The sequence below is a fragment of the Cnephaeus nilssonii genome (genome assembly GCF_951640355.1).
Source record: "Cnephaeus nilssonii genome assembly, chromosome: 4".
NCBI classification, from domain to species: Eukaryota; Metazoa; Chordata; class Mammalia; order Chiroptera; family Vespertilionidae; genus Cnephaeus; species Cnephaeus nilssonii.
The window spans coordinates 68356630-68379202 of record NC_137075.1 but is presented as its reverse complement, the minus strand read 5'-3'; the positions used below and the strand labels follow the sequence as shown (position 1 = coordinate 68379202).

General features: G+C 52.4%; 1 protein-coding gene across 1 annotated transcript in view; it reads right to left on the bottom strand.

Annotated features, from left to right (window-relative positions):
- Nucleotides 1–580: 580 nt before the first annotated feature.
- The window catches only part of PAQR5 (progestin and adipoQ receptor family member 5), an 82611-nt gene continuing 60618 nt past the window's right edge, over nt 581–22573 (bottom strand). Inside the window, exons 4-8 of the mRNA XM_079769790.1 lie at nt 22347–22552; nt 17218–17344; nt 9646–9742; nt 7311–7452; nt 581–3745 (exon numbers count right to left, since the gene is read on the bottom strand). Coding sequence (XP_079625916.1) covers nt 3504–3745; nt 7311–7452; nt 9646–9742; nt 17218–17344; nt 22347–22552 — 814 coding nt within the window. The 3' untranslated portion in view covers nt 581–3503. The remainder of the gene's footprint in view (nt 3746–7310; nt 7453–9645; nt 9743–17217; nt 17345–22346; nt 22553–22573) is intronic.

Below are 22573 nucleotides of genomic sequence, written 5' to 3'. Positions count from 1 at the left end.
AAACGTGTGTCAGAGTCATCTGTTCATCTGTCGCTCAGGGTCTGCCGGTCAGCCCCAGCACTTCTTTAAAAAAAATTTTGTTTTTTTTTAATAAATTGATTTCAGAGAGAAAGGGAGAGGGAGAGAGAGATAGAAACATCCATGATGAGAGAGAATCATTAATCGGTTGCCTACTGCACACCCCCTACTGGGGATTGAGCCTGCAACCTGGGCATATGCCCTTGACTGGAATCAAACCTGGGACCCTTCAGTCTGTAGGCTGATGCTCTATCCACTGAGCCAAACCAGCTAGGGCTAGGCTTATTTTCTTTATTGCACTTACCATTACCTGAATTTATCTTGTCTGGCTGACTGATTAGAACATCAGGTCCATGAAGGAGGGACAGTGTGGGTTTTGTTCACTTCTGTGTCCCCAGTTCCTAGGACAATGTTTGTTCTATATATACGAGGCACTAAAATATTCATCAGATGATTTAGCAATGCACTCATGTACAGGAATCTATTTCTCATGGTAAATGAACATGTTTGTAGTATGGTGGGTGAAATAGAACCAAACCAAGTGGGAAACAGGACAACTGTATTATAATAAATAAACTTTATTTATTTCTTCCACACAATTTAAGAAAACCATACATTGGAAGAATATCTCTGAGTTTGGAAATGGGTCTTTGTCTTTTCATTCATATGGATCGTTGATTAGAAAATCAGAGGCTAGCGTTCAACGGATATGTCATAACATGTTTTATAGTGTTGATAGGTGTTTCATGTATGAAGGGCATCATGGCTAAAACAAATTTGGAACACAGTAGATCCAAATGAAGTGCTTCTCCAACGTACCTGACAATACCATTCTACTCCACTGCCTTCCTCAGAACCTCTCACATGAGCAGGGTTCCACAGAGAACACTTTGAAAAAGATTGCAGAAGACCAAATACTTAAATCACTTTGTACTCAAAAGTTTCTAAACTTCCCACTTCTAATTCTAATTAACAATGGCAAACTCATTTCTTGAACAAAGAAGATGGATCATAACTCTCTAAAAACTGAGCAATGGAAAATGGAACTCTACAATGAATAAAGGGGAGATACAGTTGACTAAATGGCCTCATTCAAACATTGAAGTTTTATCACAACTATAATGTCTGATAAGTTTTAAGAGTTATGATCTCAAGCAGGGAGAGGGGGAAGAGGGACATCCCATGGGAGTGTACCCACCCCTACATAATCCCTTTTGAGACCAGTTCAAGGTGAACAGTTGACACCCATGGGAGTTTGGCACATCTCTACAGTGTACTGAGACATTAAAATTTTTTTGAGAACTACATTAAAAAGCATCTTCCCAGTGAGGTCTTCAACTCACCCACTGCCAACCTTTCTAACTTTCTGGAATGACTTAGGCAAAACTATCAGACTTAATACTTATTGATAATTCATATATTTGAATTCATTTTCACTACACATTAGAAGCTTCCAAATCAGTGTACTGCGAATTGGTATAAAATTTTAATTTGTAATACTGTCCAAAAACATACAATGGGACTAAATTTACCAAAGTTATAAAACCATTATGAAACACTTGATCTTATTTTGTTGATTTAACATTTCATTTTCATCATTAAGCATGACAAAAGTAACATAACCAAAGATTAAATCATCTAAAAGCCCTTCAAATTAATCATCCAATATTTTCCAACTATTTCTAAGCTAAGGAACACTATTTTACTGTTATAAACAGAATTTGAAAGCCTTCATGTCTTTAGCATTACTAAAATAGGGTATTTAAATGTTGTACCTTTTTTTCACTATAAAATTGAGAAGTTACAGTAAGATGAAATGGAAGCCCACTTGCCCTGCTAGAATAAAATGTCTCTAATGATTTCAGATTGTTGCTAAAAAACAACAAATTTTGTCATGTAGTTTGCAATTAATGTACCAAAAATTTACCAGCCCATATAATTTTATCAGTCTATTTCTCCAGAGGAAGTAAACAGATAATTAAACTAATGAAATCATATTTCTTGACCACTCTCATCCAATATAAATTGTTACTTGTCCTCAAGAGGATTACCTGGGCCAGTAAAACACAAAGGCAGTATTCTAAGATAGAAGGTGTTCCTGAGTCAGCAAAGAGAATTCTGCATTGTAGACAGCCCCTTAAGTCATTAGCAAGTGCAGATCAGGGGTTGATAGGCCTGTGTTAACAATTGCTTTGTGTCAGCATTTCCTTATGTCTGAAAATACCATGAAATACTGAACTTTAATTAGTAATGCAACAGATGAGAAAATGCTCAGTGTTTTAGGACTGTGCAGAGTAGAAAGCTGGGAACACATCCTTAGGTGGTGAGTTGCTGAAAATTACATCAATGAAAACAAAGCTGATAAGCCCAGTGGCTTTTGGAATTCCTGACACCAGCATTTCTTCAAGTTTGGCCCGTGGGCCCTCTGCATTAGAATTACATGGGACTTGCTCCAGTGCAGATCCCCTCTCCGAAACCTACATTTTACACCGGTAAACAAGAATCTCCTGGTCTCCCTGGGAATCTGCATTGGCCACAAGCTCACCATATGTTTTAGGTTCTCAGGAAAGCTTGAAAAATCGCATCTGACCAACCCTTTGGCAAGGTCTTTAAGCATCCTCTGCACATAAACACTAAAATTTGCAGCGTATTTGAAATGCTGAAGCAACAGCAAATGCATGACACCCCTAAATACAGTGCTGTCATTGATTTAAAATGTGACAAATGAACACAGCCGGCAGGGATTAACTTGGCCAACTCCCACGGTGTGCCATGTTTTACCGGTGCTGCATAATACTTTGCAGAATCAAACTGGCAACAAGAAAACAGAGCAAAACAGGACACATGACACCCAGCCATAGGCTGTGGACTTTTAAGAAAATCCAAATCCACAGTCCCAAATCCAAATCCATTGACATGGAATTTGCACTTTGAAGCAGAATGGACTTGAGGAAAAAAGAGGGCTTTCTATTCACTCCCTTCAGTAGGTGGGAAAAGAAAGAAGAGCCCCCCTGAAACCAGTCCCCAGGACTCCCACAGACCCAAGTTCCTCTTTCTGAGGCCCCCCCCCTCCGTGACCTTTCTGGCTTATATTCCTCCCACTGTGGGGGCTCTTGGGGACTGGAGACGCATTTGCTACATGAAACTCATCAAGTTCCATTTTTAAAGAGTAAATACTGTTTAAACAGAATTGCAAAACTCATTTTAAATAAATTTAACTTAATTAAATATTAATAATTTGCCTGAATAAGGACTTGCTTGAACCCATGTTCCCCCTTTAAAACCACACATACAGAATCAGTGCACAGCTAGAGAAATTTCCCCAGTTAAATACCTTGTTGATATGAACCCATTAAAAAATGCCAAGACACCAATCATTATGAATATCTTAGACCACCGTAAACCAGTACCATGCCACTGGCTTATGGTGGTTAGGATGTTGTAGCTTAATGTTGACATCTGGCATAAAAAGCTTAGGGTCTGAATCATGTTTCTTTTTTATGTAATTCTGGCTCAGGCATCCGATACAGAGCAGATGAGAAATAAATTATGTTGATGAGGCTGAAGATGAGGCACAGAAGTATGGCTCCTGCTATCTGAGGGAGAGACAGGGCCCTGGCGTTGGCCATGAGCCATTCCTTCCTCAGAGTCTTGTCCAGAAGTATGGCTTCCATCTGCATGTGCGTAGCCAGGATCACACACACGTGGAACAGCTGGTGACTGTGACCTACAGCAAGTATACAAAAGGCCACCAAGATCAGCAATAAAAAAGAAATGACATGCTGAGTGAAAGAAGCCAGACACAAGGGACACATATTGTATGACTGCATTCATATCACTTGTCCAAAAAAGGCAAATCTATAGAAACAAAATGTAGATTAGTGGTTGCCCTGGGCAGGGGGTGGGAGTGGGGATGAACAGTATATGGGCATGAGGGATCTTACTGGGATGATAAAAATGTCCTAAACTTCATTTATAGTGATGCTTGTACAACTTGGTAAATTTACTAAAAGTAGCATTAAATTGTACACTTGAAATAAGGGGATTATGTGATATGCAAAACATGCTTCAATAAATTAATCTTTAAAATGTAATGTGAGGCCCTAGCCGGATGGCTCGGTAGATAGAGCATCAGCCTGCAGACTGAAAGGTCCCAGGTTCGATTCCAGTCAAGGGCACATGCCGGGGTTGTGGGCTTGATCCCCAGTAGGGGGGCCTGCAGGAGGCAGCCTATCATGGATTCTCATCATTGATGTTTCTATCCCCTCTCCCTTCTTCTCTGAAATCAATAAAAAATATATTTAAAAAAATAAAATGTAATGTGAGAAAAAGAAAAAGGCCATCAGAGTAAACCAAATTCACCAACCCAGTTTTTCACATGAAAAAGGCATCATGTTCTGCCAGAGGTCATCTCTTTTTCTCTTTTTAAAATATATTTTTATTGATTTCAGAGAAGAGGGGGGGGGGGGGGGGAGAGAGAGAGAAACATCAATGATGAGAGAGAATCATTGATCGGCTGCCTCCTGCATGTCTCCTACTGGGGATTGAGCCTACAACCCAGGCATGTGCCCTGACTGGGAATTGAATTGTGACCTCCTGGTTCATAGGTTGATGCTCAACCACTGAACCACACCGGCCGGGCCTGAGGTAATCTCTTAAGATCCAGTGCTGATGAGCTCAGATTCCAACTTCAGTGCCAGAGGTGAAGCCAGCCAAAGTCTCTGTTGGCCACTTACAAGGTGGCCCACTTCCTATTGCTGGTCAATCCCAGACATGACCAGGAGTTCTTCCTCCCCATGACCTGCAGGACCCCAGCTCACCAGATGCATCCACGCGTGGGGAGCAGGGCGGGCACGCTCAGTAGAGTGTGCTAGGAGTGGGCAGGGACATGCACATCTTTTGGTTGGTGAGAAAAGGAGTCCATTGCCCAGGGCTGGGTCCTGCTTTGGGGGACAACTTTCAGAAACCAAAAGTAAGATGAGAAGACCACATGTGTCATGGGCTGATCTATCTCCTCTTCCAAATTCATATGTTGAATTCTTTTTTTTTTTTAAATATATTTTATTGATTTTTCACAGAGAGGAAGGGAGAGGGATAGAGAGCTAGAAACATGGATGAGAGAGAGACATCGACCAGCTGCCTCCTGCACCCCCCCCACTGGGGGACGTGCCCACAACCAATGTACATGCCCTTGACCGGAATCGAACCTGGGACCTTCCAGTCCGCAGACCGACGCTCTATCCACTGAGCCAAACCGGTTTCGGCCATATGTTGAATTCTTAAGCCCAGTACCTCAGAATGGGATCATATTTGGAGATGGGGTCTTTTAGAGACAATGAAGTTAAGATGAAGTCACCAGGGTGGGGCTCAGTATACTTGGTGTCCTTATATGAGAAGAGGAGAATAGGACGTGGACATGCACACACCCAGAGGGAAGACCACATGACAGGAGATGGAAAGATGGCAGCCCCTCGGAAGATGGTGTGTTTCAAGGTTCCACCCCTGCCTCACCCCGTTATGCTAATGGGCTGTGTATAATTCTCAAAATCTGTGGGTGATGTGCTCAACAACGGAGGCTCAAACCTGTCTCCATGAGGACAGGACATAAAAAGACGCAAGAGCCCTGCACATATGTGAAATGTGGCTGCAGCAGGAAGAGTGGTTTCAGCAATCCCACCAGACGGGAACAGGGAGGAGCTTCCTGTGGGCCAACGCTAACCAAGCCGGCCCAGCCCTTCCCCCTCGGGCTGGTGGAGAGGGGGGGGGGGTCCCATACCCAGCAGAGATTTAATGATCTGTCATTAACTGTGTCTGGCAAATTTCTCCCCATAGGCGTGTCTCTCTGCTCTGAACGGGATAGAGATGAAAAAAATTAAATGTTATTAAAGAAGCCAGGGAGTTGACAAAATAAGGGCCAGGGCTATTTTTCCTGCAGCCCCCAGACTTCATGAACAATTCCCTCTACTTCATCCAGCTGGGGCTGGGAGGTGAAGGTGAAGGGCCAGGGGGTACCGTAGGCAGGTACCCCCTGGCCCTTTGGTCTCCCTCCTTTTTTGAAATCTGCCCTCTAAGCATTTTGCTTGTAATTCTTCTAGCACCGTGGTCAGCAAACTGCGGCTTGCGAGCCACATGCGGCTCTTTGGCCCCTTGAGTGTGGCTCTTCCACAAAATACCACGGCCTGGGCGAGTCTATTTTGAAGAAGTGGCGTTAGAAGAAGTTTAAGTTTAAAAAATTTGGCTCTCAAAAGAAATTTCAATCGTTGTACTGTTGATATTTGGCTCTGTTGACTAATGAGTTTGCTGACCACTGGCCTAGCGGGGCAAAATAAGTAAAGGAGATGAAACTCTAATGAGAACGACCAAAGTAAATCTGGCCATGTGACGTAGGTGGTAAGAGATGGAAAGTTATAGACAAAATGGGCTTGGCAACACACAGGTTCCTCTCACCACAGGGAGACAAGGATGACCCCTTGGTCCCCATAATAGCTTATCTGAGGAGCTGTCCTCCCAGCACACATCAGCCTCGCCAGAAGTGATCAGGGGCCTCCAGCCAGTCCCAGAGCCAGGGTGGGGGTCGCCTTCTGCAGTGCCTGCCCACTTCCCTAGGTAGAGAGGGAAGGGAACTCTACCAGCAGGTGTAAACCCGTGGCTCTGACACCTGCTGGCCACATCACTTCTCTAACTTTAGTGAGCTCAGGCTCACCTAGAGAACCACGCAGCCTCTGAGTGAGTGCTGAGCCCACCCCCCAAGTTTCTGGTGCAGGGCCCGGGAATCTGCCTGTGCCCGGGGGATGCTGAGACTGTTGGTCTGGGCACCAAACCTGAGAGCCACCCCTCTACCCTGACTCCTGGTCCCATCGCACCCCGCTGAACAAGACAAAGGCAGACACGTTCCCCGCCTGGGCACAGCCCTGCACAGCACCTGGTACCTCAGAGCCATGTGCACCCAGTCTTTCTTCGTCCTCTCCAAGGATGCCCTCAGTGGTCATTTAATAGTGGGATTTCGTGTTCTAGGCAATACTGGGACTCCCCTGGCCCCATACCCCACAGGGATGCGTTAGAATCTTAGCCCCACCTGCTCTCCCATCCTCCCTGGCCATGCACTGGCTACGTACGTACATCCTGGCTCCCATTAACTCACCGTTTCACTCACCTTGGCCAGCACCCGGAGAACTTCCTGAGAGGTGCTGCTCTCCCTGCCCTGGCCTCCCCGCTGCAGCTGCACCACAGGTGACAGGGATGGAGCCCTCCCCGGCTGGAGGGCAGGGGCAGCGGAGCCACCGCACACTCACCGATGTAGTCGAAGCATCCCGGGGCCAGGCGCTCGGGCAGGTGCGCCGAGTAGAAGAAAGAGGCCAGGAGAGTCATGGCCACGTGCTTCTGGTGGTACAAGGTGACCTCGTTCTGTGGACTCTCCCCTGGGAACAGGAACACCTGCAGGGATTTAAAAGAAACATCCGGTCTTGAGAGGAGGCCCTTCTCCCCGTCATCGCCTGCCGACATCATGGCGCACACGTGGGGACTTGGGCCAGGGCCCCCACCTCCTCGGGGCTGCGGCTGGGAAAGGGAAGGCTCAGGGGCTGTGTGAGCAGAATTCCTATTCTGAGAGGGATCAGCTGAGACCCGAGGCAATTGTATTTTAATCCCCCAAATGTTTATGAGAGCCATTTGGGTTATTTAACTTAAAAAAAGAAAAAGAAAAAAAAAGGAAGTTAGGAAAGGAAAAGAAAAACCCTGTTAGATACATTTCTGCTCTTTTTCTCGGACGGAGGTAATGTGTAAGCATAGTAAAAAGAGATCATTTCACACTGGAACTCATTTTTAATCAGCACGTCCTCTGAACTGATGCTCCTTATTAAGACTTTAAGGCCTAGTAATCCCTCGAAGGCCTTCTGAGTCATCAAAAAGTATTAATTACAGCCATGATACTGTTTCAGAGTTAAGTGTAGTTTCTGTTATTGTTCTAAATAAAGACAGCAGCCACCACCTTCAAGGGCACGAGGCCAGGCCTTTTACTTGCATCATTCCATGGGCACCTCAACAATTGCCATAGGCAGATTCTAATTCCCCATTTTGCAGATGAGGAAGCTGGGCTGGAGGGTGACTTGCAAACCACTAATTAGAAGTGGTCTGGATCCAGGCAGGCTGATTCCAGAATCCGTGCATTCGTCAACGTCACCGTTTAGGTTAGACCTCCCATCCCACTGCCCACTGCCGCTGTGTGCCAGGAGCCCACGTGGTTTGGTGGCATGTGGAACTGGCGTGGTCCCTCTGCTCTAATTTCATGTGCGTCATCTGTGTCCCCAAGGAAGGAGTGGAGGAATGGGCAGCACCCCTAATTCTAGGTCTCCCGCAGGCCCACAGAGGCCAAGCACAGAGCATGTGGTCAGTGCTCCGGCCGGGGGAGCCAGCTCGGCCCCTCCCCTTCGCTCCTTGGCCCTGCCATCTCGGTGGCAGGCATCAGACCCCAGCTGGCACTGGGCGGGGCGTGCCACTCACTGGGTGCTGACCATGTGCCAGGTATCACTGAGCCCAGCAGGTCTGTTTTTTTTATTAATTCCCTCTAACCCCCTGTGAAGGAGGGGATGCTAGTCCCAGGTACAGGTGAGGAAACTGAAGCTCAGAGAGGTAATGTGCAAGGTCACACAGCCAGTGAGCAGTGGGACTGGGACTTGAACTCAGGCCCATCTGTTTTGAGAGTTGCATGGACTTCCTTCCTTCCTGTCTTTCCTCTTACACCCTCTTATTTCTTGTTCTCCATCTAATTCCTATCTCTCAGACCTTCATTCATACTTTTCCCATCCTTACTGATAATACATTAACTGATGATAATATACACTGAGTGGCCAGATTATTATGATCTCTGAACGCATAATAATCTGGCCACTCAGTGTATATCTATATAATAAAAGGCTAATATGCAAATTGTCCCCTCGACCAGGAGTTCGACTATCAGGCAGGCCGGCCAACCGCCCATGTCCCCTCCCACTGGCCAGGCTGGCTGGATCCCACCCATGCACAAATTCATGCACCGGGCCTCTAATATGTGTGTGTGTGTGTGTGTGTGTGTGTGTATATATATAATGCATAATAATCTGGCCATATATACATATATATATATATATATATATATGGCCAGATTATTATGCATTCAGAGATTATAATAATCTGGCCACTCAGTGTATAATAATGCTTTTTTTTGACTCTTGCCACCATTTCATGTAATCCTCCCATAGCCCGATGAAAGGAGCTGTTATTACCATGCCCATTTTACAGATGAGAAATCAAGGCACAGAGATGATAGATAACTTGTCCAAAGGCTCCCAGTGAGTAGAGATCTGCCTTTAGAGCCTGCTCTCCTGGTCACTCCACTAAACCCCAGGCTGCTTCCCCTGCCCAGCCCTCTGGGACTGCTGCTGAGCCCCGGTGAGCACACCTCCTGTGGTCCCCGAGGCCGCTGTGTCTTGCTGCTCCCGATTCTACACTGCGAGCACCAGTAAGGAAGCAGCCGGTCCCCACTCCTGGGTGTCCTGTGGTGCCGGCGTGTGCTCTGACCCCCAGGGGCTCAGGGGACAGCTGACTTCCTAGTGGTGCCCAACAGGCAGAGGAGGCGGGCAGGGCCCTTACCCGGTAGAAGATGGGGAGAGAGTCCCAGGTGTAGGGATAAGCAAATGCGAGGACGCGGAGCATCTTACAGAGCCCGGGCTTGTGGAGCTCCAGAAACCTAAATGAGGGAAGAAAGGGAACGAAAGGGGTGTCAGTAAATTACACACACATGCACCTTCAAAATACCCACGGGTAAGCCATCAACGGGGGCGGGGGGGGGGGGGCAAGCACTTGGCACAACTTCCTCCAGCAGCTTCTCCACCAGCTTCCTCCCCTCCCCTCCCCCCATGGGAATGACTGGACCTCAGATGTGAGGTGGCCTCAGGGGAATCCACCTCCTGGCATCTGAGAAGCAATGGTATCCAGGCGGAGCCAGGGGGCGTGCTCAGAAGCCCTGCAAGCTCCAAGTTATCTAACTGCCAGAGAGCCTTTTGGAAGAGCAGTGGCCCTCAGGATGGAGACGGGTGGGTGGGGGTGGGGTGGGGGCGGCGGCGGTGGCCCAGGCCCTGGGGGAGCCCGTCTGCGGAGGCCGAGCTGCCTCACGGGTCAGAGCCTCCCTGGTGATTACCCAGCAGAAGCCTCGGTTCAATTAGGTGTGTAACTGCTCTGAGGGACTTCTGGAACACGCACTACCACACACAGGACACTCCTGGCACGGGGAAACTGTGAGCGCGGCCTTCCCTGTCCTCCTTCTCCCCACGCCCACCCGCCGCCAATCCAAGGACAAGTGAAATCAACATGACCCCGAGGGGTGCTGACGGTCACGACAGGCAGGTCCCCCGAGATGGAAGCGACAGGGCCTCAGCTGGCCGGTCGGCCTGGGGAGGGGCAGCCGCTGAGGGTGTGGGGCAGGGACAGGACAGGCGGCAGAGGACGGGGCGGGGCCGGGAGAAGGGCCGCACTAACCTGCAGCCCTGAACTGGGGCTCAGGTAGAGGAAGGCTCACGCGCCTGGGGCAGGTGGGGGACAGGCACCCGCTCCAATCCCGCAGTGTGTTGTGGGGGGCTGGGTCCCCCCTCGGTGGCCACAGGCCTGCACAGCTGGTGCAGAGCTAGCACGCCGAGGCTCATGGGGCGGCTGCTCTGAAGGACAGTGGAGGCACTCGGGCCCTCTCAGTCTTCCCCGTGGTTCTGCCCCTCATCATGCTCTCCGGAGGCTATGGGGCCTGTGTCCCACCACCACGCCTCACCTCTGCTCCCCAGACCCCTTCTCCCAGCCCACAAGCCTGCAACTTCTCCCCCAAACTCGGTCTGCTGCTCCCCCAGCCCAGACCTATTTTCCCTGGCCATGCCCCCTAAGAGCCAGGGCAGGCACCTGTCTGGACACCCCACTGCTGCCCATATCCTTGGGCGGGGACACGGCAGAGACCCCCACCTCTGCCTCCTGGGTGGTGGGCAACCTTCCCAAGGACGAGCTGGGTCTGCTCAGGTCTGGGTCCCCCACACCCAGCTCGGAAGCACGTCGGAGGTCCTGGGCAGAGCACACAGCCCTCAGGGCCGAGCCTGGGGATCCCCGTGATGGGGTACGAGGCAGCCCTATGGCCCCCGAGAAGCCCCGCAGCCTCCAGAGACAAGCTCCAGCCCCACTCCAGTCCGCCAGCACGTCTCTCCCTTTCTGACCCTGCGCGTAGCTCCGAGACGCACCTGGCAGGCCTGGGGCAGAGAAGAAACAGAAGCTCAAGGAGAAAGAGGAGGGGAAACAAGGGACCTCCGAAACAAGGACCCCAGCCTTGGCGTAAACCACCCCCCGCCCGTCCCCCGGGACAGGTGAGGCAGCGCAGTGCCTCGATCTCGCAGGCAGTGTCTGACCTGGACAGCCTGGCTCAGATCCTGCTTCTGCCCCTCAGGACCCTGCGAGCCTGCAGGTCACGTACACTTTGTGCACCTCAGAACCCTCACGTTAACACGGAGACAACAACCGTACCCCCTCACAGGCTTGCTGCAAATGTTTGATGAAATGATACCCACAGAGTAACACTCACTGAATGGTGGCTTTACAACAAGATGTGTGATGGGGACCCATTCTCTCCCCCTCCCCATCGTGTAGCCACGTTGCACCAGGAAATAGGAGCGGGAGGGAACAGACAGGTGCTGGGTGGTGGGTCTAAGGTCAGGTGACTAATAAGAGGCAAAATTAGGATTTAAACCCCCAGCTGTCTGGCTTCCATGTCACACCCCCACCCTCCAGCAGGCTGAGAAGGCCTCAGACCACCAGCCAGACTTTGTCTGTCCTTACCTGGGTAAGGAGCCACTATTTGGCACTGTCTGCACTCAACCGATGCCCCAGGAACCAGGGCCGGTCTCAATAGCCTCGGCCTCTCCTGGCACGGCCAGTCGACCCCAGCAAGCCTGCTCCCTCCTCCCCCACGCACTGCCACCACCTGTCACTCCTGGGCTCAGGGAGGCTCCCTGTGAAAGCGCACTCTTTCTGTGGCCACTTACACAGGAAGAAAGCCGGCTCTGGCTGGCTGGCGAGGGCCATGCCCCAAAGCATGGACTTCCTGCGACTCGAGACAACATTTCGCCCAGCCCGATAAAGTGCTTTCCCAGGGGCAAACGAATCAGCCTCTCCGACAGCAAAGCTGAGTCTATAGGGGGGGAAAGGGAGAAAAAGCAGAACAGAAGAGAGACAGCAACAGAGAATAAAAGGCAGAAAGGCCAGCAGCTACCAAGAGGGGCCTCCCACTCCCAAGGTGCAATTCCAGGCCAGACCACAGGGTGTCGCCACAGCCAGAGGTTTTGAGAGGGAAGGGTTGGAGCCACAGAATCCTGTGAAGCACCCCACGCCTCAAAACCCACCCTGGTAGAGCAGTCCCTGCACCCCAGGGTTGAGGGGCCAATTTACAGGGCGTCAGGCCTTCTGTGCCTAGAACCATGTCGACAGGAAACACCAGATTTCAGGAGAAGCCTCCATCAATAGAGGGTCGATGCAATACACGTCTGTTTAAAAACCTGATCAATCTTTCTGCAACAAAGCTGGAAGGATTTGCCAGCGAATTCCTGAATTAGCAGGCCTTTGGAGACGTCATTCTAATGCCGAGCGGGGTGTGTGTGTGTGTGTGTGTGTGTGTGTGTGTGTGTGTGTGGTTATGGCTATTTTGTTGTTGCCTGGGTGACATTGCAGGGATGTGGACATTTCCGTGTGCTGGCTGCAGCCGTAGCAGCACTTTGTCATCTGGCCAAGCCCTCTGACCTCCAATGTACCTGGGAGCCACTGCCTGCTGAGCCTCTGGTCTCCAGCTCTGACCTCCAAACCCGCTTCCAGGCGTCCACACTGCTGACCTGCCGCAGCTCACTTCCCACCAGGGGTGACAACCCCCTTCCGTCCCTACATCATTGACCACAAAGCATTTCACTAAGCAAGTATTTGTCAAAAAAAAACCCCAACGGTTGGTGGCTTGGGATGGAGAACCAAAAAAGTCCCTACAGCCCTAACCGGTTTGGCTCAGTGGATAGAGCGTCGTCGGTCTGTGGACTGAAAGGTCCCAGGTTCGATTCTGGTCAAGGGCATGTACCTTGGTTGCGGGCACATCCCCAGTAGGGGGTGTGCAGGAGGCAGCTGATCGATGTTTCTCTCTCATCGATGTTTCTAACTCTCTATCCCTCTCCCTTCCTCTCTGTAAAATATCAATAAAATATATTTTAAAAAAAAGTCCCTACAGTGACGTGTGATGCACAGCAAACACTGTGTAACTCACGCTCCCGAGGGAGTGGTGCCTCCTGGCCTTTGGGTGGTCGGCGGCCACGAGCAGCGTCTCCGTCACCCCACCCGGCCCCGGAACCGTAGAGAGGTCACGCAGCCCTCATGTCCCCTCTCCAGTGCTACAGAACAAAAAGGCAGCTTTCCGGAACATGTTCATTTGAACTAAATCCCATGGTACTAAGGACCGAATCTCCAGCCAGGGGAGCCCACGGCCCTGTGGGTGGGCTTCACCTTCAGGACGGGCCCTGGAATGGAAGGAATGCCATGGGGACCGTGATGTCCTGGGAAGCACGTGCATAGATGAGGCTCTGCCAGTGAGGTTCATGGTCTCCGGCTGTGCCCAGGGAGGGAGAAGGTGGTCTTTCGCGCTCCTGGCCATACCATGGGCTGAGGCGCCAGGAGGGAGAGGCAGGAGAGAATCTCGAAAAAGAAAGTGGCCTCGCCGGTTTGGCTCAATGGATAGAGCGCCGGCCTGCGGACTGAGGGGTCCTGGGTTCGATTCCGGTCAAAGGGCACATGCTTGGGTTGGGGGCTCAATCCCCACTGTGGGGCGTGTAGGAGGCAGCTGATCAATGACTCTCTCTCATCATTGATGTTTCTATCTCTCTCTCCATCTCCCTTCCTCTCTCTGAAATCAATAAAAAATATATATTAAAAAGAAAGAAAGAAAGAGGCAGTGAGGAATGCCCAAACCAGAAAGCCCATCTTCCAGAGGCCCTTGGTTACGGTTTGGACACTGAATCCCAGAGGGGGCGGTGAGGGCCACATGGAGAGTCCCTGAGACCGGGAGATGGCCCTGCCCTCCTCTCCTCCTGCTCCTCCTACAGTTAATCAGGGCCGGAGTCGCTCCCTGCCCACATCACCTTTCTCACTCCTCAGACACTGACAACCAGGAAGACAGGGAATGACAACAAAGAGGAGAGGCCTTGTAAGATCAGAGAAGCCACCAGCGTGGGAAGGAAGGAGGACAGGGGAGGAGGAAAAGGAAGGCCCTCTCCTGGGACACCCCACTGTACCTCTGGCTCCGAGGGTGGCGTTTGCCCTTTCTCCCCTCTGTTCCGGCACAGCCCCCCGCCAGTGGTTGTTAACACACCTGGAAGCCCCCCGGGGCCTGCAAGCTAAGCCCAGGGAACTGTCTCCCTAGGAATGTGACCGAGCACAGGGCCAGTCCCCAGTCGGACACTGAGGCATTCAAATCCCCAGCCACCTTCGGGCCCCTCTCTAGCTGCTCTCCCCCTGCCAGCCACGTGGGCTCGGTGACCCTCCCTGCTGCCTCCCAGGCAGCCCCATCCTCTCCGGCCCCAGCCTCTGCTCTGTCCAAAGGTCCTTCTCTCCTCTCCAGCTGAAGTGTTTGACCTCCTCAGTCCTCAGTCCTCAGTCCTAACGCCAGTCCGCAGAACCCTGGGTATCCATCCACATGGGTGTCAGTTTGTATTGTCATTATTTGTTTATGTTACATTCTGTCCTGCTCCACTCTAACGGCCATGTCCCCTGGACTTTTGGGGGCTACAGTTTGCCTCTCCTGATGCACTGGGCATTCTGAGGGCAAGGACTGTGCCTCACTCCTCCTGGTGGTCCCAGATCTTAACATGATGCTTAGAGCAGGGCAGGCATTTAGGACATGTTGAGAGGTTGGTTGGTTGGATGGATGGATAGGTGGATGGATGGACAGAAGGACAGATGGGTGGGTAGGTGGGTGGATGGATGGATGGATGGATGGTTGGATACATGAATGAATGGTTGGATAGATGGTTAAATGGATGGATAGATGGTTGGATAGATGGTTGAATGGATGGATGGATGGAAGCCTCCGGTGTGCCCCATAAATAAACAGAAGTAATCCATTTCATTGATAAGGGAAAAGCACCCTTACATGGGCTTTCAAGATATTCCTGGCTGCCCTGCCCTGCCAAACAAGTTGGTCCAAAGGTACCAGGCTTGCCACATGCACGAGACCCATTCACCGTATCTGAACAATCAGGGGAGACTCCTGGCTGGAAGGAAACAGTCTACCCTTGTAATTCGGGAAGCTTAAAAAAAATAAAAAAAAGCAGCAATGTTCTAAGAATTTGCATTGGGAGTTCACGGGAAGGCAGTCCTGCCTCATGGACTCTGGACTGTTCCTCCCACACCCACAAGCCTTCCCACCCCTCAGCCCACAGCTTGCTGCCCTCTGGTCCTAGTTCCAAACACCAGAGCTGCCTGGCCCTGCAGGAGCCAACCAGTCAGGAGAGGGACAGGTCCAAGGACCAGATCCGGGTGTGCGGGTCCCTGGGCCAGGCTGTCCGTGAGCCCTCGCATCCTCGTGGGCATGCTTTGCCTCTCTTGAGCGATTTCTAGCATCCTTGTTACTGTCTATGCCTGTTACTCCTGGTCTCACCCACGGCAGGGCCACGCCTCCTCCCCTCTCCACCATCTCTGCAGCCCCCCAGCTCCGGCTGGGCACTGGGGCTGCATTCCAGTAAGAGCTCTTAATCCCGTGGGGTTAAGGAATGGGGGAGAGGGAGGGAAATAACCACCCCTGACATCTGATTCCATTTCTTACCCTGTGGGAGACCCTGTCTCCTCACAGCATTGGGGGAGCTCTGTGATTTTCAGGGCGAGGGAAGAGACAGTTTACCCCCACTCCTACGCCCAGGCCTTTCCACGGAACAGAGTATCCCAAAGCCCAGTGTTGAGTCTGCGCTCAGAGCTGAGACTCATGCCCACGGGAAGCCACCGCACGTGCCCACCTGTCCGAGGACAGGTCTGCGGAGGGCAAGTGGGGGCAGGTATTCCGGATGCTGTTTAAGAGCCTATCTTGCCATTCTTAAAGAAAACCAGTTTGTCAAGTTTGAGCAACTTGCCTACCTCTGGGTCCCAGAAAACCTAAGTGTCACCCAAAGAAAGCTGGAGCCAAAGTCACCATGAGTTACAGAAACGTGCCCCCCCCCGCCCCCCGTTTTCTCCCGTGCAGGGGAGTGCACGGCCGCAGGTACCAGTGACTCTGAGGCCTGCAGTCTCATAGGGGCCTCAACCTGCTCCCTGGAATTGCCATCAAGGGGGCTAACGGTAGGTGCGACCTATGAGCCAACCGTGGTGCCAATGAAGGCACCCGGCCCAGGAAGCACCCAGCACCCCAACACCGTCTAGAAGGGCTGTTGCCCCGAAACTGCCATCTGAGAGGTTTCCTACGCAATTTAGGGAACTGGAGCTTTGGGGCAGTTACTCTTACAAAGAGCTAAATAAATGAGAGTAGTTATCCTCAAAACAATGCCTCTAGCTCTCCTTCCAATAAGCTATTGTGAGTGAAAAGGGGAAAAAAAATCGAGGGAATTAGAGTGAGTGAGCTGGGTGTGACTCGTGGCCGGGGGCCTCCCCCCGGGATGTGTCCAACCTCTGAATATCACCTGTCACGCGTGGCACATACCTAGAGGCAGGCCACTTAGTCCCGAGTGGCAGACTGCCGTTGGCGGGGCGCTCCTCTGGGCCAGACCTGTACTAGGTGTTCTGGGTACATATGTACGTTCCCTGTAATCCTTACATCCATCTCGCCAGGGAGATGTTGGCCCATTTTACAGAGGAGCAAACTGAGGGTCAAGGGAGATAAGTGATTGCCCAGCAACAAGACCAGCTACATCACTTGCAGGGCTCAGTGCAAAGTGCAAGTGTAGGATCTCCTTGTTCCAACATCATTAAGAATTTCTGGACAGCTATAGCAGAGCACTGAACCAAGCGTGGAGCTCTCTCGATTGTGGGGCCCTGAGCAACTGCACAGGCTGTGTGCCCGCGAAGCGGGTCTTGCTCGAGTCCCAGGCTCCCAAATGCCTCTTGCGCTGCCCCCTCCCGCAGTCCATGGAGATGCCCGCGAGGCCCCCTCCCCGTCCCATCTGAGAGGGGGCGGCCGGGTACCTGGAGTAGCAGGAGAGGCCGGTGCTGATGATGGTGTTCAGCACAGCCAGGGTCATGTAGTAGTCCCGGAAGGGGGTGCACACCAGCGTGTCCGGGAACGAATAGGCGCAGTAGGCGATGGCCGAGCCTGGGGAGGGAACAGCAGCCTGGGTGAGGAGCCACTGCTTGGCACTGTCTGCACTCACTGGGAAGATCAACCCAGCATGTGGCCGAGCCTCATCATCCCCACCGACCAGGGGCAGTCCTGCTGCTACAGGCCCACCGCTGCCATCCCGAGCTCCCCCACCCCCACCGAACACACACACACTCTGCCTACCCAGATCCTACCCTGAGAATTCACATTGCTCCGTGGGCTTTCACATATATTAACTTACATAATCTTTGCAACCACCATCCTGCACTTATCCTCATTTTACAGATGGCAAAACAGAGGCACAGAGTGGTTTAGTAACCCACCCAGGGGCACACAGCTAGAAAGCAGCAAAGCCAAGCCTCAAGTGCATGCAGTTCAGCGACAGTCCCTGCTTTGAACTCCGCGCTACGGCCCACGATGACACTCCCTGCGCTCAGGTCCGAGTGTGCACGTGTCATCAGCGGCCGGCACCAGGGGCTCCTTGTGGAAAGCTCGAGGCGCAGGGAGAGAGGACCCTCGCGGAGGTGAGGAGAGTCACATCAGTGGGCTGCAGCACTGGCCAGCCGGGAGGCTGGGTATAATGGGCTGGCCTCAGAGGTGTGTGTGTGTCTTGTTTTAGGTTTTGGAGTGTGTGAGAGAAGGCTTAACTAGATCATGAGATCTGTCTGCTGCAGCTAAGACCAGGGGAGATCATGTCTGGGACCTAGGCCAGGGGCCTCTCCAGGCACCCTCACCTGCTGGGAGAGGCAGCCACAGGCCGGTCAGCCCAGGGCCTGAGGGATGAGGCCAAGGTCACCTGTTACTCCAAAGACAGCGAGCTTGGAATTCTAGCTCAAGGCTGACACAGGGCTCGGGCCACACAACCTCTGCTCGGATCCCATTTCTCAGGTGGCGTCCAGTGAGGCCAAGGGTGACCCTGGCACTCTCAGGGTCACACAGGCAGAGGGGCCCAGAGTCGCCACCTCCTGGTACAACGTTCCCCACCCCAGCAGGCCACCTGGGAGGTTTCAGCCGGGCACTGGCTCCCGGGGGACAACCTCCTCGCCCAGCTGATCCTACGGGGAGGTTCCCACGTGGACCAGGATGCATCGCTCTGTGCATGTTGTCTGGGGCCCACCTGCCAAACTCCGTGGGTGGCACAGAGCGAGGAGCCTCAGCCCCTGCCAGAGGCTGCAGTGGGAAGCAAGATTGATCAGAGCCTCCAGCATGTTGCAGCGTGAGGCGGGTGTTTAGGATGGGCAGGCATCTGGCACAGGGGCTGATCTGGGAAGCCCCTTAGAGGTGGGGGGTTCCGACAGGCCGAGGGCAGGCAGGGCTTTCCCGGGGGCAGAGCAGGAGCTGCGTTGGATGCCTAAGGAAAGCGAACCTCATCCTTCGGGCAATCGGGAGGTTTCTTTCTTTAAAATTTTTTTTTTTTTAAATTACAGTCTATGTTCAATATTATTTGTACTCGTGTCAGGTGTAACCGGGAGGTTTCTGAGTGGGGGATTAAGGTGACCAACATCTAGTGAAAGTGCACAGGATGGCCTAGAGGGAGGAGGGCTGGAAATCAGGGGTTGAGGGTTTCCGCAGGGTTGCAGGAGGGGGGGCGGGACAGTGGCTGCAGACATGGAGCGGGGTGTTCGGTGGAATCCACAGGCTCTCACAACTGCTAGAACCTCCTTCCCTGTTCACTGAACACCCCACGTCAAGCCCTGGGCTATGGCTGCAAAGTGCACTGTCCTCAGGGAGCTGTTCACAGTGGGGGGCAGAGATGGAGGGCCCAGAACTGCAGGGAGGTGGGCCCAGGCCTGGGGGCTTGGAGGAAGCCACAGGCAGGGGCCCTGGCTCTGCGGTGTGACCTGGGTCACTGACCTTCACTGTGCCTTGTTATTGTCACCAGGAGCGGAGAGCGTGGGTATAATGACGGACCCACCTCGGGGCACTGCTGTCAGGGCAACTAGATCATCGTGGGAGCGGCTACCCTCCCTCCCGTGCTTACTAAGCGCTTCACTTCCAAACGCATTTGATCTTCACAACACTCCTAGGAGGAAGCTGTGCCAATTTTGTGGATGAGAGATGGAGGCTGAAGAGGTTAAGAACTTGCCTGAGAGCAGGTTGGTAGCCGGCCACCGAGCAGCGCGTTATGCCGCCCTTGTGCTGGGTGCCAGCTGCTCAGCTCGGAGTCTGCCTTGCACAGTGAGTCTGGGCAGGCGGTCAAGGGCCGGGGAAGCTCCCGGGCTAAGGAGTTTGGACTGCCTCCCAGGAAATTGGGAACCCTGAAAGGTTTTAAGTGGGAGGGGTGCCAGGTTCAGAAGGTGTAGAAATCACCCAGACAACTGGGAGGAAATGGGGTGTGGAGGGGCCGAGAGGAGTCTGTTGAAACAGTGCAGGGGAGAGGCACAAGGGTCTGAGCCAAGCCAGGGGGATGGAGCCGATTTGAGAAATGTGGAGGAGACTCAACTGAACGTGCTGATTAGAGAGGATGGAGGAAGTGGGATGGGCCAGAGTGAGAGGGCGGGGAGCTGAGACTTCTGACTTGGAGCCGGGCGGGGAGAATGTGGACAGTCCAGGCCACAGGGCTGGATGCGGGTGGACCTCAGGTGAGCAGTTTAAACTAGAGAGGGGGGTTGGGAGCACCTCCCAGAGGTGTCAGGGGATGGTGTGGGCACAGAGGAGAGCACCCAGGGAGCCGGGCCGTGTCAGAACCGAGGCCCAGGGACCGGTGCTGAGCTCCCGCACCTATGGGGAGAGCAGAGGAAGAGAACCAGCAAAGGAGGAGGAAGAGGAGGGAGTGATGCACCAGGGGCCAGAGAAAGAGAGAGGGTCTGAGGAGCACAGGGGGCCCTGCATCAAAGGCTGGAGGGAGAGCCCGCAGAGCTGCATGAATCCCCTGAGTCAGGAGGAGGCCAGGCCTCAGCAACCACAGTTTTAGTGAATGGTCGGGGCTGGACAGCAGAGCACTGAGGAGTGGGAGGTGAGACAGTAAAGACTCTGTGTATATGTGTATATGTATAATAGAGGCCCAGTGCATGAAATTTGTGCACAGGTAGGGTCCCTAGTGGCTGCCAGCTGCCTGCTGCCGGATGCTGGCTAAGGCCTTCCTTTATTCCGCACCACTCCCTGGTGGTCAGCACACATCATAGCGAGTGATCAAACTCCCGGTCGGTCAAACTCCTGAGGGGACACTTTGCATATTAGGCTTTTATATATATACTAGTGGCCCGGTGCATGAAATTTGTGCACGGGGGGGGGGGGTTCCCTCAGCTCAGCCTGCACCCTCTCCAATCGGGACATCCTTCTCGCAATCTGGGACTGCTGGCTCCTAACCGCTCACCTGCCTGATCGCCCCTAACTGCCTCTGCCTGCCTGCCTGATCACCCCTAACTGCCCTCCCCTGCCAGCCTGATCTTGCCCCCAACTGCCCTCCCTTGCCAGCCTGGTTGCCCCAAACTGCCCTCCCCTGCTGGCCTGATCTCGCCCCAACTACCCTCCCCTGCCGGCCTGGTTGCCCCCAACTGCCCTCCCCTGCCAACCTGATCTTGCCCCCAACTGCTCTCCCCTGAAGGCCTGGTTGTCCCCAATGACCCTCCCCTGCAGGCCTAATCTCGCCCCCAACTGCCTTCCTCTGCCGGCCAATTTGTTTCTGATTGGTCAGTTTCTATGCCAGTCAGCGTCAAAAGCTTTGCCTCCTAGGCAGCCATTGGCTCCTCACACTTTACCCAGATTTGGTTCTGATTGGCTGGTTTCTATGCCAGTCAGTGTCTCTGGGCCTATCAATTAGGCCTGGTCAGAAAGCCCTGGTGGAGGTCTGGAGAGAAATGGAGGCACAGCTGCTGGCCCAGCCCAGAGAGAAAGACAGAGGCAAGTGCTGATCAACAGCTGCCACACAGGCTATAGATCAGACCCTGCTTCTCTCTTCAGGCCTCTCTCTGGGCCTGATTCACAGCCCCCTCAGCAGTCAGTGCTGGGTCACCGTGCCTGCAGCCACAGCAGTCAGTGCTGGGTCGCTATGGCAACCCAGCATTGACTACAGGACTGACTTCCAGTTGGTTGAGCCTCCAGTCGTGATGGACCCAGGGTTTTTATATAGTAGGATGTGTACATGTATAGGTGTGTATATAATGTATGTGTATACATGTGTATGTATATGTATATGTACATGTATTCTCTGTGTGTGTGTGTATTATAGTGTATGCATGTGTGTGTCTATGCATGTGTACATGTGTATGTATAACTTGTGAAGAAAGAGAAAGAGGAAATGGAATAGAGGTGTGCTCCTTGGGCAAGGGAAGACCTAGAGCAGGATTGGGAGGGAGAAGAGGCTAGAACTGGGATGTGAGGGGACAGATGGATGCCTATGATGGGGAGAGGAGAGGAGTCATCAGGAGGGGACATCATAGTTAAAGGAAAACACAAGAAGGTTGAGAAAATCGCTAACTCCTCTAAGCCCTTGGACAAATGAGGCCTGTGACCACCTACTTCCCTGCCAGGCACGACAGAGACCAGCACCGATGTGTGGCTGGCTCATCCTGGCCTGTGAGAGCAGATCGTTTCAGAGAACTTGTGAGCCAGTTGTTAGACACAGCCAGTATTAAAAATTAAATATCATAAAGTTACAATTAAATGAATCAGTAACAAAAGTAATAACTATTCAATTAATCCACCTACTGTGTTAGTATAGAGGAATTACTATGTAATGGTGAGCAACTGTGTATCTCTCCCCATGCGTTCAGCGATGTCATGGCCTGAAGTCTGACATGTGGAATATTTATACCACAGATCAGCAGACACCACAGACCAGGGCCTTTCTCCCCGGAGAAGTAGTTGTTCAGTATTGCCAGCACACCTGTGGACAAGTTGCTTATAAAACACTCATCGGGAACCTGGACGGGGCACTGCATTCCCTCAACTCATCTGCAAGCCCACCAAAGCCTTGTGGTGACCCCAGCTCCCAGGGGAAGGGGCAGGTCGCTCAGTCCCAGCGGAGGGAAGTCGAGAGCAAGGCCTCACCTACCCAGGCTGAAAAGGTTGACAGCGCCGTAGTCCAGGAAGTAGCAGATGTGCCGGGCGTTCTTGGACATGGAGCTGAAGGTGTGTGCACAGCTGGAGGCAAAGGGGTACACGCAGCTGGTGCTCATGTACACAAGCAGAGGCCAGGAGTAGCTGTCATTCTGGACATCTATCACATACAGTGCCGTCACAAACCTCCACACAAAGAACCTGCAACACAGCACGGCCCAC